At 38.0% G+C, this 13,388-nt stretch overlaps 1 protein-coding gene across 3 annotated transcripts in view; it reads right to left on the bottom strand.

Moving 5' to 3' along the window:
* Positions 1-13,388, bottom strand: part of kcnab1b (potassium voltage-gated channel subfamily A regulatory beta subunit 1b) — a 48,603-nt gene that overhangs the window by 1,750 nt on the left and 33,465 nt on the right. For all 3 annotated transcript variants that reach the window (XM_087810516.1, XM_087810517.1, XM_087810515.1), the window contains exons 7-13: positions 13,162-13,206; positions 11,595-11,638; positions 6,413-6,499; positions 1,272-1,357; positions 1,086-1,206; positions 927-1,021; positions 737-857 (exon numbers count right to left, since the gene is read on the bottom strand). In XM_087810516.1, coding sequence (XP_087666642.1) covers positions 737-857; positions 927-1,021; positions 1,086-1,206; positions 1,272-1,357; positions 6,413-6,499; positions 11,595-11,638; positions 13,162-13,206 — 599 coding nt within the window. The remainder of the gene's footprint in view (positions 1-736; positions 858-926; positions 1,022-1,085; positions 1,207-1,271; positions 1,358-6,412; positions 6,500-11,594; positions 11,639-13,161; positions 13,207-13,388) is intronic.

Here is a 13,388-nt window from a genome sequence, read left to right as displayed (position 1 = left end):
AAATCCTATGTTGTGTTTACAACACTTGCAATAAAAGTTTCTGATTACTATTTACAATTTGATTACAAAATTTTTGATCGTAGTTGAACATTCAAGTTCAAGTTCTTTTATTTGTCAAATATACATGTATCAAGACATACATGCATACATGAAACTGTGGTCCTCTCAGACCCACGATGCAAAACATGAAGTAAACAATGAAAGGACATTAAATATAAAATAAATAAAATACATAATCAAAAAAACTTAAATAATCCACTAATAAAAAGAATATCAACAAAAAACAAAGTTAATGCAGGAATGATGGTAGGACAGGGAGGGAGTTTATTCTCCTGACAGCCTGGTGGAAAAAGCTGCTGGTTAAAGGACATACTACGATTTAACATGCTACGATTGTTCGTGTTTAATGTATACAAGAGAAAAATTGCGTATGACCGAAAGTGTACAACTGTATAAAAACATAAAAAATATTTATATATATACAGTATATATTGATAAACTGATGTGAAGTAGGAGATGAGATTAAGATAAATAAATTGAGTTAATTTGGGTCAAGATCTGACTTAAGACTCAAGAAACGCTTTGATACACTCCTTTGATCAAGATCTTCCTTCAATGATCTACTTTCTAACATCCAAAACACACTTTTTTTCTTTAATCACATCTCCACGAGCGCGCCGGTGTCTGCACAGACTGCAAATCATCTCGACCTCAGACGCGTCACATTGTGTCGTACCGATGGCCAGCTGAGGCAGCGTGCAGCTCAGCTTCTCGGCGATGTGAGCCAGCTCCTTCAGCTTGGCCTGCTGCTTCCTCCCGTCCTCGCTCGTGACCTTGTCCCTCAACCACTGGTACGGCTGGTTAGAACCACAGCAGAGCCATCGGGTCAATCCTCTTGTGTCAATTAAAAAAATGTCATCTCAAACCTTCATGGCTGCTCTAGAAGACTCCGGGACACCGTTTTCATACTTCCCGGTGATGATGCCACAGGCCAGGGGAGACCAGGAGACCACGCCCACACCTGTGGGAGGATATTAAACGTATAACCTCGAGTCTTCAGGCCAACCAACAAAGAAACCTCTCACCGATCTTATGGTAGAGCTCCGGTAGCTGGGATTCTACTTTATCTCTCTGGAAGAAGTGATACTCGGCCTGCTCACACACCGGAGGAATCAGGTTGAACTGCCGGGCCACGGAATACGCCTCCTGTTGGACACCCCGGGAATTTAAGAAGATATTTTCACGCACGACCATCTCTTATTATGACTCACCATGATCTCCATAGCGGACCACCGTGACGTCCCCCAGTACATGGACATCCCCTGGTTGATCACGTGCGTCATGGCTCGAACTATTTCTGCGGGTTCAGAGTAAAGTCAGAATTACGCTAGAGGGCGCCAAACATTCACTATAGCTCTTCTTATTTTTAATATAATAACAGAATCACCGTTTAATTTTATAACGCAGCTGCTAGAAAATCAACTTGTTATTCAGGTCAAAATCTCTATTAAGGAAGATCAAGTTTTGAACTTTGGCAGTTTATAGGGGTATTTATATATAAATATACTCATTTTTCTTCTGTCAAACTGCAGTAAAGTTGAATTCCTCTACTCAGTCCTCTAATAGATGTAATTCTTTTTTTTTAATTGAATCAGGCATATCTGTAGAACAAGACTCCAAAATGATCATTGAACCAATTATTTTTGATAGTTGAGGAGGTGAGTAGAGAAAGAGAGATTTACCAAGTGATTCCTATTCATTTGAAAATCTCTCTAGGCTAAAATATCCCAGTGAGAGCTTAAGAGTGCGTGTGTGTGTGTGTGTGTGTGCGTGTTTGTGTGTGTGTGTGCGTGTTTGTGTGTGTTTGTGTGTGTGCGCGAGTGGGTGGGTGAAGCCGGTGGGAGGATGGAGAAGTCACACTACATCTGCTCAAAGTGGAGCGAAGTGAAGCAAGAGTTTGGAATAGTGGCTTTGGAAAGAAAAAGTGAGTCGTGGAGGAAGACACTGGTCAGGAGCTCATGAATACATGTATAATCCGCTGAAGGGTGACAACTGATTCCCAGCGACAGGTGTTCGGACAAGCCTGGATTGAGGTATCTGTGAGGGTTGATGAAATGTCAGATCATTTACAGAGTAACAAGAAGTCCATTTGAATTCCTACAAGTTGAATATCGACACACAAAATCGATCTATAGACAATTTAGCAGTAAAATAATGATCAATTAATGAGAATATTTGTGTCAAACCCCTCACTGCCTCCATCAATCTCCCTTTTCTGTTCCACGGAAACTCAGTGACATTTAGCCAGCAGCCATTATTCAGGAGAAAAAAAGCATTGACTGGTGACAAACAAAACAAACAGGTCACACACTCGCCCTGAAATGTATATTTATTGGATGTCCCCAGTGGCGACATGCGAGCGGCAAATCGATAAACGGCACTGCAGGGGGACTCGCTGTAATTGATGAGGGGTCCGAGCGGCAAAGCTATCGATCTAGTTTTCCAGACTTAACACCTGGATACGTGTCACTTCAGAGGCTGGTCCTTATCTTCATCTTATCTGGTCGTTTAATCCAGACTTCACATCTCTACGATGTCTATAACAATTAAGGCCAAGTCATTTCTTAGTGTCACAGAGAATCATGAGGATTAACAGTGACTGCTAACAAATATAGACATTAGTTTCTTATAAAGCAGAAGTGACAGATGTAATCAGAGAGTAGATACTTAATCGAAATACAATATGAATCAGGGACCAAACAGTCTGTTTTTCTCTGACCATGTTTGATCATAAATAAAAATTAGCTTTGAGTGTAAATCATTTGTTAAAAGAGATTTACTGTCGCAAAGCATTGTGAGGCTTTCAGTTAGTGATGAACAAATGTTTAAACTTAAAAAAGAAGACGTCTAAAGAAGGGTTTAATCATTTTTACTAGAAAAATATGTTGGTCTTGTATGATGATGCATTTTATTTTTTGAGCACCACGGTCCCTCATTTACTTAAGTCTCATTTTAGAACTCTACTGACATTCTTTTGTGTTGATATGACACAATACACCAACACCAATGAAAAAAACAGTGGCTGGAATGTCAGGAAAAGACTCCTAGAGCAGCTACTAAATAAAACGTTGAAACAATCGATCAGGCTTGTAAAAAATTAACCAGTTTAAAAGTAGTAATAAATTATATCAAAGCTATGTTATAATAAGCAAATACACTGTTTCTTAAGTGACAACTTTAGTTATTAAACCTGTTATGAGACATGGAAATAAAAATCTCAGTTCTCAAAAGGTTAAACTGGAAAAATACATTCACTAATTTTCTTCTAATTAATCCCTGAATAGAGTTGCAGGGATTCTATCCCAGCTACTTCGGGTAACAAGAGAGTTTTTCCAGTTTTACAAACAAGTAATCATATAAGAAATTGGCAACAGTCAAACTGAGAATTTAGGACACTGCTGTTACACTGTACTAACAGAGGGGGAGCCAGAAACATGATTTAAAGTCCTATTGTTTAGGCTTTTGTCACCACTTAACCTCAGTTTATTTTTTGACAGTTGGACGTTACCTAAGTTACTAATGGAAACTCACAAAAGCACCGAAGAACAGAACAGACAGAGGACTGATCCTCAATGCTGCCCCATTTAAGTCCTTTTAATAATGCAGGTTTTTAAAACGGGACGTACCAAATGATGGATTGTAAATAGAGATGAGACTGAAGGCCCTGAACATTGCCTTTTTATGCCCCAGGGTGACTGTTGAAGTCACAAGAGCACAATAATACCTGGATTAATATTAACAGACTTATATATGTGAGTGTATTAAACCCGCAGGAGATCAACTCAGCCACGTCTATTCAAATACGCATTTCATTTCATTTTCATTTCCACAATGATTATAGTTAATGTAATGGATGATTACATTTTGATGGTGAATTTAGAAAGAGTTTCTCATTTACTTGAATAGCGTTTAACTGATTGAGAACCTCTAAGAGATTGCAAAACAATTATAAAAAAAACAAACATTACAAAACACACAGGACATTATAAACATTATAAAACACTCAAAAAAATAAAAGACCAAATAAAATGAAATTTGTTACCGGTATTATTGTTAGGTTTGAGCATTGCTAGGTGACACTTACATTTTTTCTTTAATTGTAATTCTTTTTAAAATAATATGCCAAAATTTCATTCCACAGTAGAGTCAAATTGAATGAAACATTTTATATTTTCATTTTGCACAAACGCATGTTTACTTCAAACATGTCAACATTTTTGCCTTTTTTAATGAACCATTTGGAGAACAGCTGTGAAACCTTAAGGTGTGTACGTTAGCGTGTCAGGTCACATGAGGTAAAGACTTCCTATTGTGTAGGTATTCACAACGTGTGTGTTTATTTATGGCTCTGGTGTTACGTTCAACTATGTATTTTGCTCCACATCTTATTGTCCTCACTGGTCCAAATGTTCAATTTGAAACGACTATTACCGTTTGTGCTCTGAATGATGTGAATGAAGTCACAATCACTTACTAGTGAACATTCCTTCTGCAGGTTTACTCGTTGATGGTTTATCTTGAGTTGGTTCACTACTGAACATTTGTAATTTACTAATTAACTAACAAGGTAAATGTTTTATTTGACTAGCTAATTCACAAGAAAATGCTTCATTGACATTACTAGTCAAGTAGTTCACATTTAATATTGTGGATGCTCACTAGTGAACAATTGCACAGTTGAATTACTACAAGTTTAGTTGATGATGGTTTAGTTTGAACTAGTTCACTTTTGAACATTTGTCATTTACTAGTTAACTAGTAAGGTATCTCTTCATTTGACCAGTGAACTATTAACTAGTAATTTATGGTGTACGTGTTTACTAGTACTGCATTTTCTGACCTTACTAGTTAACAAAGATTGTTTAGCTTGAACTAGTTCACTACTGGAATATGGTATTTACTAGTTAACTAGTAAGGTACTTCTTCATTTGACTAGTGAAATAGTAACTAGTAATAGACGTTCTACATGTTGAATAGAGTTTTCTGACCCTACTAGTTAACACGTGAGGTCCAAAAAAGCAAGTTAACAAGTAAATGTGTCATTGACATTACTAGTCAAGTAGTTCACGTTTAATATTGTGGATGCTCACTAGTTCACTATTCGTAACCCAATGATTGTCGTGGTTAACAGTGAATCAAAAATGCTCACTAGTGAAAACTTGTTAATGGTTTAGCTTGAACTAATTCACTATTCAGCATTTGGGATTAACTAGTTGGATCACTTTTCCTTTGACTAGTGAGCATTCACAATAAACATGTTAACTCGTTAACTAGTAATGAAAAGGAAGAATGAACTTGTTAACAAGCTAACATTTTTGGATACCACAAATATAAGGACAGGCACTACCAACTACTATACGAGTAAACGTGTTTGCTGTTTGTCTATCACTAGCCAATGATGGGGTTACTAGTGAACTAGTAACTGTCTTACGGTTACTAGTTCACTAGTAAACATGTTGGAACCAGCTAGTTCACTAGTTAAGCAAACAAGACTTAAACTAGTTTACTAGTAGCCATATTGACCATCATTAGTTCACTAGTACTATTTTCAGCCTAATAAACTAGTAATGTAAAACAGAATTACTATTTAACTATGGAGCTTAATTCAGGTTTGACTAATTAACGTGTGTTTGCAACCCTCTAGTTAACTATTGCATGTATTTCATATGTGATAGGAACTTTATGGAGTAAATCCTCACTCAGCGAGTGTCATTAAGGACACACAACAAAAAACATTATAGCATTTCTCATTTTCTTTTAATACACGGGAGAGTTTATTATTGTGTGGAGCATGTGATTGAGCCGAGCTGACCAGGCAGACCAGCAGGACCCGAGGACAGTAAGTGTGACAGATTGGCCTCCCACAGTCCACTGAAGAAAAGGGGTAAATGGGAAGGAGTGCGAAAAGTACCCAAGCTTCTTGCTGAGGGTCTGAAGTGTGATGAAGGAACTCAGTTTGGTAATAGAAAAGTGCTGAAGCAATGTTGAAGCAACTGAGCACTCGATATCTAACCAGCCCCCAAAAATACCCCAGCATCCCTCAGGGGAGCCGCGATAATCCTGCTTCTGAGGAACAGGGACGGCTGGGAGCGGGTGCCTCTCGGAGACCCCGTAGAGACCGCTGATCCCACAGAGAGGAAGAGAGAGAGAGGGATGGAAATAGAAAGAGGCTGAACTTGTCAGATTAGTTGAGAAGTGTGTGTCAGACAATGATAATCCCCCCCTCAGTCAAAGTCAGAGGTCACCCGACCGCTAAGGACATCACTACAGCGACGAAGTCTCACCTTCTTATGTTACGGAACAAACATCGACTGGACCCATCATTTCCCACCCTCTGCTCATCATCACTTACCCTCCATGGGAGTGTTGCTGTCGGGGCGGTTGGCGAAAACCACGTCGACATACTCGAGTTGCATCCTCTGGAGGGAGCCCTTCAGACCTGAGGGGGGAGACAGGAGCAAACTCTCATCACATGAAGTCTGCGGGAAAATTTAAGGTCAACAACATGGCAAAGTGACAAGTTGCCACATGTGACTCGGGCCGCCAGCTGCATCTTTCCACCCAGATATTTTGATCCGGCTCACACGTGGATCTGCGCTCGGTCGGTCGTGGCTCAAGCGGACAGATGGTGTCACCAAACAACGTTATACAAAGACAATAATACACGTCTCGTTTGAAAGACAGAGGAGTGTGAAATCCCATGTGGGAATTCTGAATGTGGAGCACTTCTCCTACATGGAGCTTAATCTGGAAATTCTCAGAGGTGTTTTGTTTCATGAGCCGGGGTTTAATAAGGTGAAGCTGACACCTTTTTTTGTTCGGGAATGTGGATGCAAGGAAGGATTATCCGAGGAAAAGCTGTACGGCAAAACAAAAACAGTCCAACAGGATCAAAATTTTGAATAGACTGAAAAATAGTACTTAAAAGTGACACGCAATATAAATAAATAAAAAAGTTTTTAATCCTCTGGGGGAGGTGACCCGAAAACAAATGTGTTTCATGCCACACAGGTCGTTCACCTTGACCCAATGACAACATAAGGGATACCACAAACACATTTGTTTTCAGGCCTTCAAGTCACCTTCACCCTGATACAACACAAGGGTTAATACAGTAACTTAACTTAAAAAAAACAAGTTATACTAATAAAAGCTATATAAATATATATATATATATATATATATATATATATGTTTAAATTAATAAAATATTTACTAAATAACTGATGAAAACTGAGAAAACTTCAACACAATAAAACTCAGTGGGAGCCAATGATTAATGCACCCTCCTTACTTATGGTGCCAACAAAACTGGTCGCTACAATATTATATATTAAATAATCATATTTGAATTTACCTGAAATAATAGATTATTTTAAGTTTAATTTTTTATCATAGGTGTAAAAAACAATCATATTGAATGTCAAATTGGGACACTTTAGAAAGTTTCAGATTGACTGCAGCTGGCACTGCTATCGTCTAGATAAGCATTCAATTAAAAATATTACAAAAAAAATAATCTAAACCTACCAAGCAAATTAAATACATTAAATAGCAAATGTATCTGCTTAAGACCTTGGCACTCGTCATCATTTTTCAATGAAAATTATTTATTTATACAGAAATGTATGATTTATTAACAAACAAATATACTAACATGACATTTTAATTGTTGGGTACTACTTTGTGAAGAACTTTCCAGGGAATTCTTATTTTTCAGAATTCAATATGTTAGGTTGTAGTTTTCCAATAAACTGCGACTGTTTTAAGTGGTCAGGAAGCCATAAGACAAGAGTAAGTAATATGCTGGGGGGGGGAACGTTATCAATCCACGATATTATATTGTAGTTTTACGACATACCGTTTCATTTTATATTTATTTAATTTTTGTTCAAAGTGGGCAAAAGATACAAATATGACATAAGAAAAACCCTCGGATTTTATGAAGAAAATATCTAAGATATTTTATCTCAAGAAAATGAAGAAAAAAAACGATATTTGGAAGTAAATAGCGACAGAAAAAATAAACTCTTGTTGCCCCCGAGTCGCACTTTACCCAGATCAAAGGAAATCCCTCATGTGTAAATGTAAGGAAATAATGAATGATGATATGTTGTGAAGAAATATTTTCCTGGAATTATCTGTAAAATCACTCTCCTCTTTTCAACACGAATGGATGAGACAATTGAAAGCGGCGAAGATGATCGGAGAGACGAGAGCTCAGACAAAAAGGTCACGCGCTGCCTTCTTGTCTCTCTCAGCTTTCCGCTTCCATCGCACATGTTTGGGTGGAAGAAGAGAGATGGCAACCGAGTGTCCCCCGTTCACATGGAGGGAGTGATGGATGAAAGATGAAAGGCAAACACTGGGGTCTGCCACGAAGAACAGCAGTAGAGTAAAAAGTGAGGCAGGGAAAGAAGACTCATGTTTCTAAGAACGTTGTTGTTGTGCGCAGACAATTAGCATCACATAACACACATCACTACGCTATAATCCCAGCACTGGCTTCCACTCATTACTTCCTCTGTCACCACTTCTCTCACAGCCAGAGGAACACCCGCGAGTCGGAGGCTGCAGTGTCATCACATGCGATTCTGCTGTATTGTGGATTAGAGCCCGTTTTCTCTGCATCTATTTTTGGGTCTGATATAAAAGATGTTGCATCTGACAGTGGAGCTACTCCGGTCATTCGTTCAGTATCAGTCTAACATGTTGCCTCCAGCAGCTGGTAACAAGGTTAACTAGCTTGTATCAGCCTGAATTCAAAGAGACAAGCGGAGGAAAATTGCTAAAAAATCTCGTTATTCATATGAAACACATCAGCATCTGCTTGGGTTGCGGAGGTGGCAGATGAAGCAATAATATTTTTTTCTATTTTGTATTCATGTTTATATTTAATTTGTATTCAATTTATTGTATTCATTTAAATAAAATTGTCGCTCCAATATATATATTTTAACAAGATCTTTTAGCAATTATATTCTCCATTTAAATTATTGATAAATGTAGAATATATATCAAGACTTTCTATGTGAAACCTAAAGGGTGATATGACAATAACCCTTGTTCTTAAGTTAAAGTTTTCCATCATAATAAAGCTCTGAGGCTGATTTTTCCTCCTAAAGGGCAAATAATGTGAAAACTAAATCTCTTAAATTACTCACATGTTTCAAATGTTGAAGTCTTCCGCTCTAAGATGCAGTTAGTTCCTCATAATGACCATGTTTTAAAGTTTTTACTTTATAAAGCTCTACGCCTTCTGAAATCTCGGCAAAGGAGAGGTTACAAGAGCAAAGTCCATTATGACCTAATAATGGCTTCACTCCTCCTCCAGTCAACTGGGATTACGCCTCGGTTTGAGTTCCTTGGAGGTGGTAAGGTTATGGTAAACAAGATTTAATCTCCAGAAAACTCATTGTTTTAAGGGAGGGGGGCTTAAGCACATTTTCTAATGTAAATATTTAAATGAAAATTTTGTACAAACAGACACATACTGATGATACAATAGAGGTCCAATATCTATTTAAGACGCACTTAAATCAACACATTTGTTGAACTTTGAAAAAGACGGAGCACCTTTTCGAGGTGGGAGAAAAAAAAATGTCTGCTTTTACATTTACAATCTTGATCTTTAGGACAATGGTCCTCAACCACTCAGTAGGAACCTGGTCGTGGTCCATGTAGCATTTGTTACCAGACAGCAGAGAAAGAAAGAAAAATAATTGAACCATTGTGGTATTAATTATTCTGTATAAAATGTGTTTTATTTTGACACTAGCATTAGCTTGTGACTTTTTACACCCGTTTACTCAAAGATTATCCTGCAAATTTGCGAAAATTAGTCAAACTCTATACTAGACCATTACACAGAAACCTGTCCATGATTTCTGCTGGTTCAGCGTTTTGATGAGCCGGTTTCTCATGCACTTAATTTCCATTTTTTTTGCAAGCCATGCCATTTTGTTATCGTTGCTTTTATCTGAAGGTTGGTCCGTGAAAATAACGTGAACAATAAACTTGTTTTCGGCCTAATTGAGTTGTTGGGGACGCCTGCTTTAAGTGACTACCCAAAGATAGTGAACTGACTTGCAGTGAGACCGCCTCAGCTGATACCATAAAATACCAAGACTGGAGAAAGTCGAGGCAAAGACACACATACACACACATTATAGGCAATAACTTGCTGCAGCTTGAGAGCATTTGCATCGTATAGAAGTTTATCAGTACCGTGAACCAAAATGGGACAGATTCCATAAATATAATCAAAACTAGTCCTGAGAACTAAAACACTACGAGAGAGACTGACTGTCCGACAAAACACTCATCCGCACTCCTACCTTTCTGATTTTTCGCTCTGACGCTTCAACTCACGGTCACCTCTGAACATTATCTTAACTCTCACATAAAGGAAAAAGCTTCGCTGAGCTCTGGTCCGCCTCACTGGTTGATAATAGATGCAGGGAAATGGGTACAGAATTATTATAATATCCCCAAATGACTGTAACTGCCATTGTTTGATTTTAAAACGACTTTTTCAAGTCATTTTGTTTGAAGTTTTTGTGAGATGTAACGGATGACCCTCAACTGTCACACACTTTGTTGTGTTGAAGTTCCTACACGGGCACTCATTTGAACTCGACTGCGATCAATTTTGAGTGCACAAAAAGAATCACAAAGTGTTTTCTTCCATGCCTGAAAGGCTTATAAGAGAGACACGGATCAATAATATTTTGTCAGGATTACTTGTGTCAAGCTGACTGATGACAGAGCTCCAGATTCCGACTTCCTAAAGGAAAACGTTCTTTGAATTTCTCATATGGTGCCACTCAAAAAAGCAAGGATGGATATATATATATATATATATATATATATATATATATATACATACATACAGGTATATATATAATTATTTATTAATTAATTTGTCAATTCTACATTCTAAACTCAACCCTCATAGCATCACGTTCACTGGGTCGTCCGTCCAAGCAAGAGCCTGTATGTGAGCAATTGCTTACCTCGGTGTGAGGCCACAGTTGGTTAGATAACAAGGCAACAGTTGCACTAACAGAGGTCACCCTGCCTTTCTCTACTGCAGCAATGTGGATCGGGTGAATTGCTCCGCTACCTTTTGTTCACACTCCTGTCCTAATCACGGCTTCCTCTCCTCCGGCCCTCACCGGGGCTCGCTCCCCCCCTCGTGTTTGGGGAAAGAAAGTTGCAGAGGCTGCCCTGAATGTTAATAATCTGCAAGAGAGCTGAGTCACCGTGAGAGGTGCAGTGCGCCGTGGACCAGATGGCAAATCCGTTAGAGAGCAAATGACTGTGAAAAGTGAGTAATTAGGGAAGAAAAAAGTCATGAGAGAAGAAACAAGCGTCGTCCAAAGCACCCATGTGAACGCCATAAACTGGAGAGACGGCGGCGTGTTTGCGACTTTGGATAATCGGCTCGATGAGCAGTAAATCTTCTCCTGAGGAGAGTGGAGACGATACAGTAGACGAGTGTGAAAGGGGGGATGCAATGATGAGGCTGTTACCTTCGATGATGTGTTTTCGGTTGAGCCCTCTTTCCGTCTCTGCCCTGGAACAGATGAGGAAAAAGGTTATCTCTCTACAAAACAAAAGAGTTTTTCAATTCAATCAATGTATTTCGTTCCACTTTTAGTTGTATTTTCTAAAGTGAGTATAAGTAAGTAAGTCATTTTAATTTGTAAAGAGCCTTTTCGCAGACCAGGGTCACAAAGTGCTTAAAAAACAACACATACCCGGTCTATAAATAAATAGAGTGTAACATCTCTTCATTCATGTACTCCTCCCTCATACATATACATATACATATGTAAGCCTTCAATAATTGTTATTCTTATCGTTTTGTGTTTATAAAACTTTAAGTACATGTTTTATTCAGTCAAACTGCAGGTACTTTTATAGATTAACATCCATAATAAATGTATTCAGTTCCCCAATAGAATGCCGGTTTAAAGATGTTCAGGGAGATACTACATTATTTTTATTAACGCAAATCTCTGCATTAGATCTTACATATTTATGACCACTTTTGTCACTGTGTACAGATTATTTCTATTCATTTCCATTTCTTACAACCAAAAAATGTACTTATCTTCCCATCAATAATTCTCAAATGATTTATAAGGATGTTATGTTTTTTTAGGTTTTATTTAGAACAGATTCGGTGGTAAGAAATGAAAACCAAAATAAAATAATAATGATAATATGTACAATATAAAATTATTTTTCACGTTTTGATAAAGTACAACTCGTTTTCATCCACACTTACTTAAGAGATATGTTCTGTCAGAAATATTTTGGGGCTAAATTTTGTCAGTCGTAACATGTGTGTTGTCTGAATTATATCGCGTCAACATTCTGTCAGTCGTAAGCTGTAGGCTTATGTTTTGGAACGATTACATTGGGGCTAAATTCTGTTATTAACAGCAGACCTAGTTCTGTTTTGACTGACATATTGAGAGGCTATGTATTGTGTATTGTATTGTCAGTTTTCATGGATTGAGTTATGATTTGTCAGCTTTGTGTTTTGGCTAAAATGTACATTTGATTAATATATAGAGATGCCAAAATGCTTTTTTTTTTTTCAATCTCGCCATTATGGTAGCAATCTTTGGTACCTCCTCAGATGAGACGAGCCCGAGTATAAGATGCTTAACACGTCACCATGACTGGTGAAAGTGAACAAATTCACTTATATTTCATTGATATTGTGTCGTGATTATATACTAAGCATGCGGAATGTACTATTAGGCGAAGAGAGCAGAAGTAAACATTCAGCCAATCTCCTCCGGTGCTTTTTGAAAAAGAAGGCGGAGACGAGTAACTCTGCATGACAGTTGAAACAAATGTGACTTTTGGCAATTTGCCGTGGAGTCTGATGAAGACATACGAGCGGAGCGGAAGCGTACAATGTAATGCTGAAGCATTTATGCATCACCCTTTGTAATGTCTGATGCTCTGCCGTGCTATGCGTGCTGAAGTGAAAACGACATGGAGTTTATTGCTGATTAGGATGGAAATGCATGGTTTTACACACACTTGGATGGACACACATGCAAACACACCCACACTTACTTTCCTCCCCAGTACAGCTTTGTGGTTATCACGAGACTTGACCGCCTGGAAACAAAGACACAATATATGAAAATGCTTTTCAGATTGAAGGGATTATCTCAGATGTTCACGTTTATGAAAGATGTGGATTCTTGTAGCAGCTGCAATGAAATCTGGTATTTCAAATATTACTGATGTCTTTAGGGTCAAAGATTTGACTTGGCCTTCGTAACCCAGTTTTGTGTCCA

This window comes from Callionymus lyra, chromosome 16 (genome assembly GCF_982586985.1).
Source record: "Callionymus lyra chromosome 16, fCalLyr1.hap1.1, whole genome shotgun sequence".
In the NCBI taxonomy this organism is placed as follows: domain Eukaryota; kingdom Metazoa; phylum Chordata; class Actinopteri; order Syngnathiformes; family Callionymidae; genus Callionymus; species Callionymus lyra.
The sequence above is the reverse complement of the archived record's forward strand: the minus strand, read 5'-3'. Positions and strand labels throughout refer to the sequence as shown.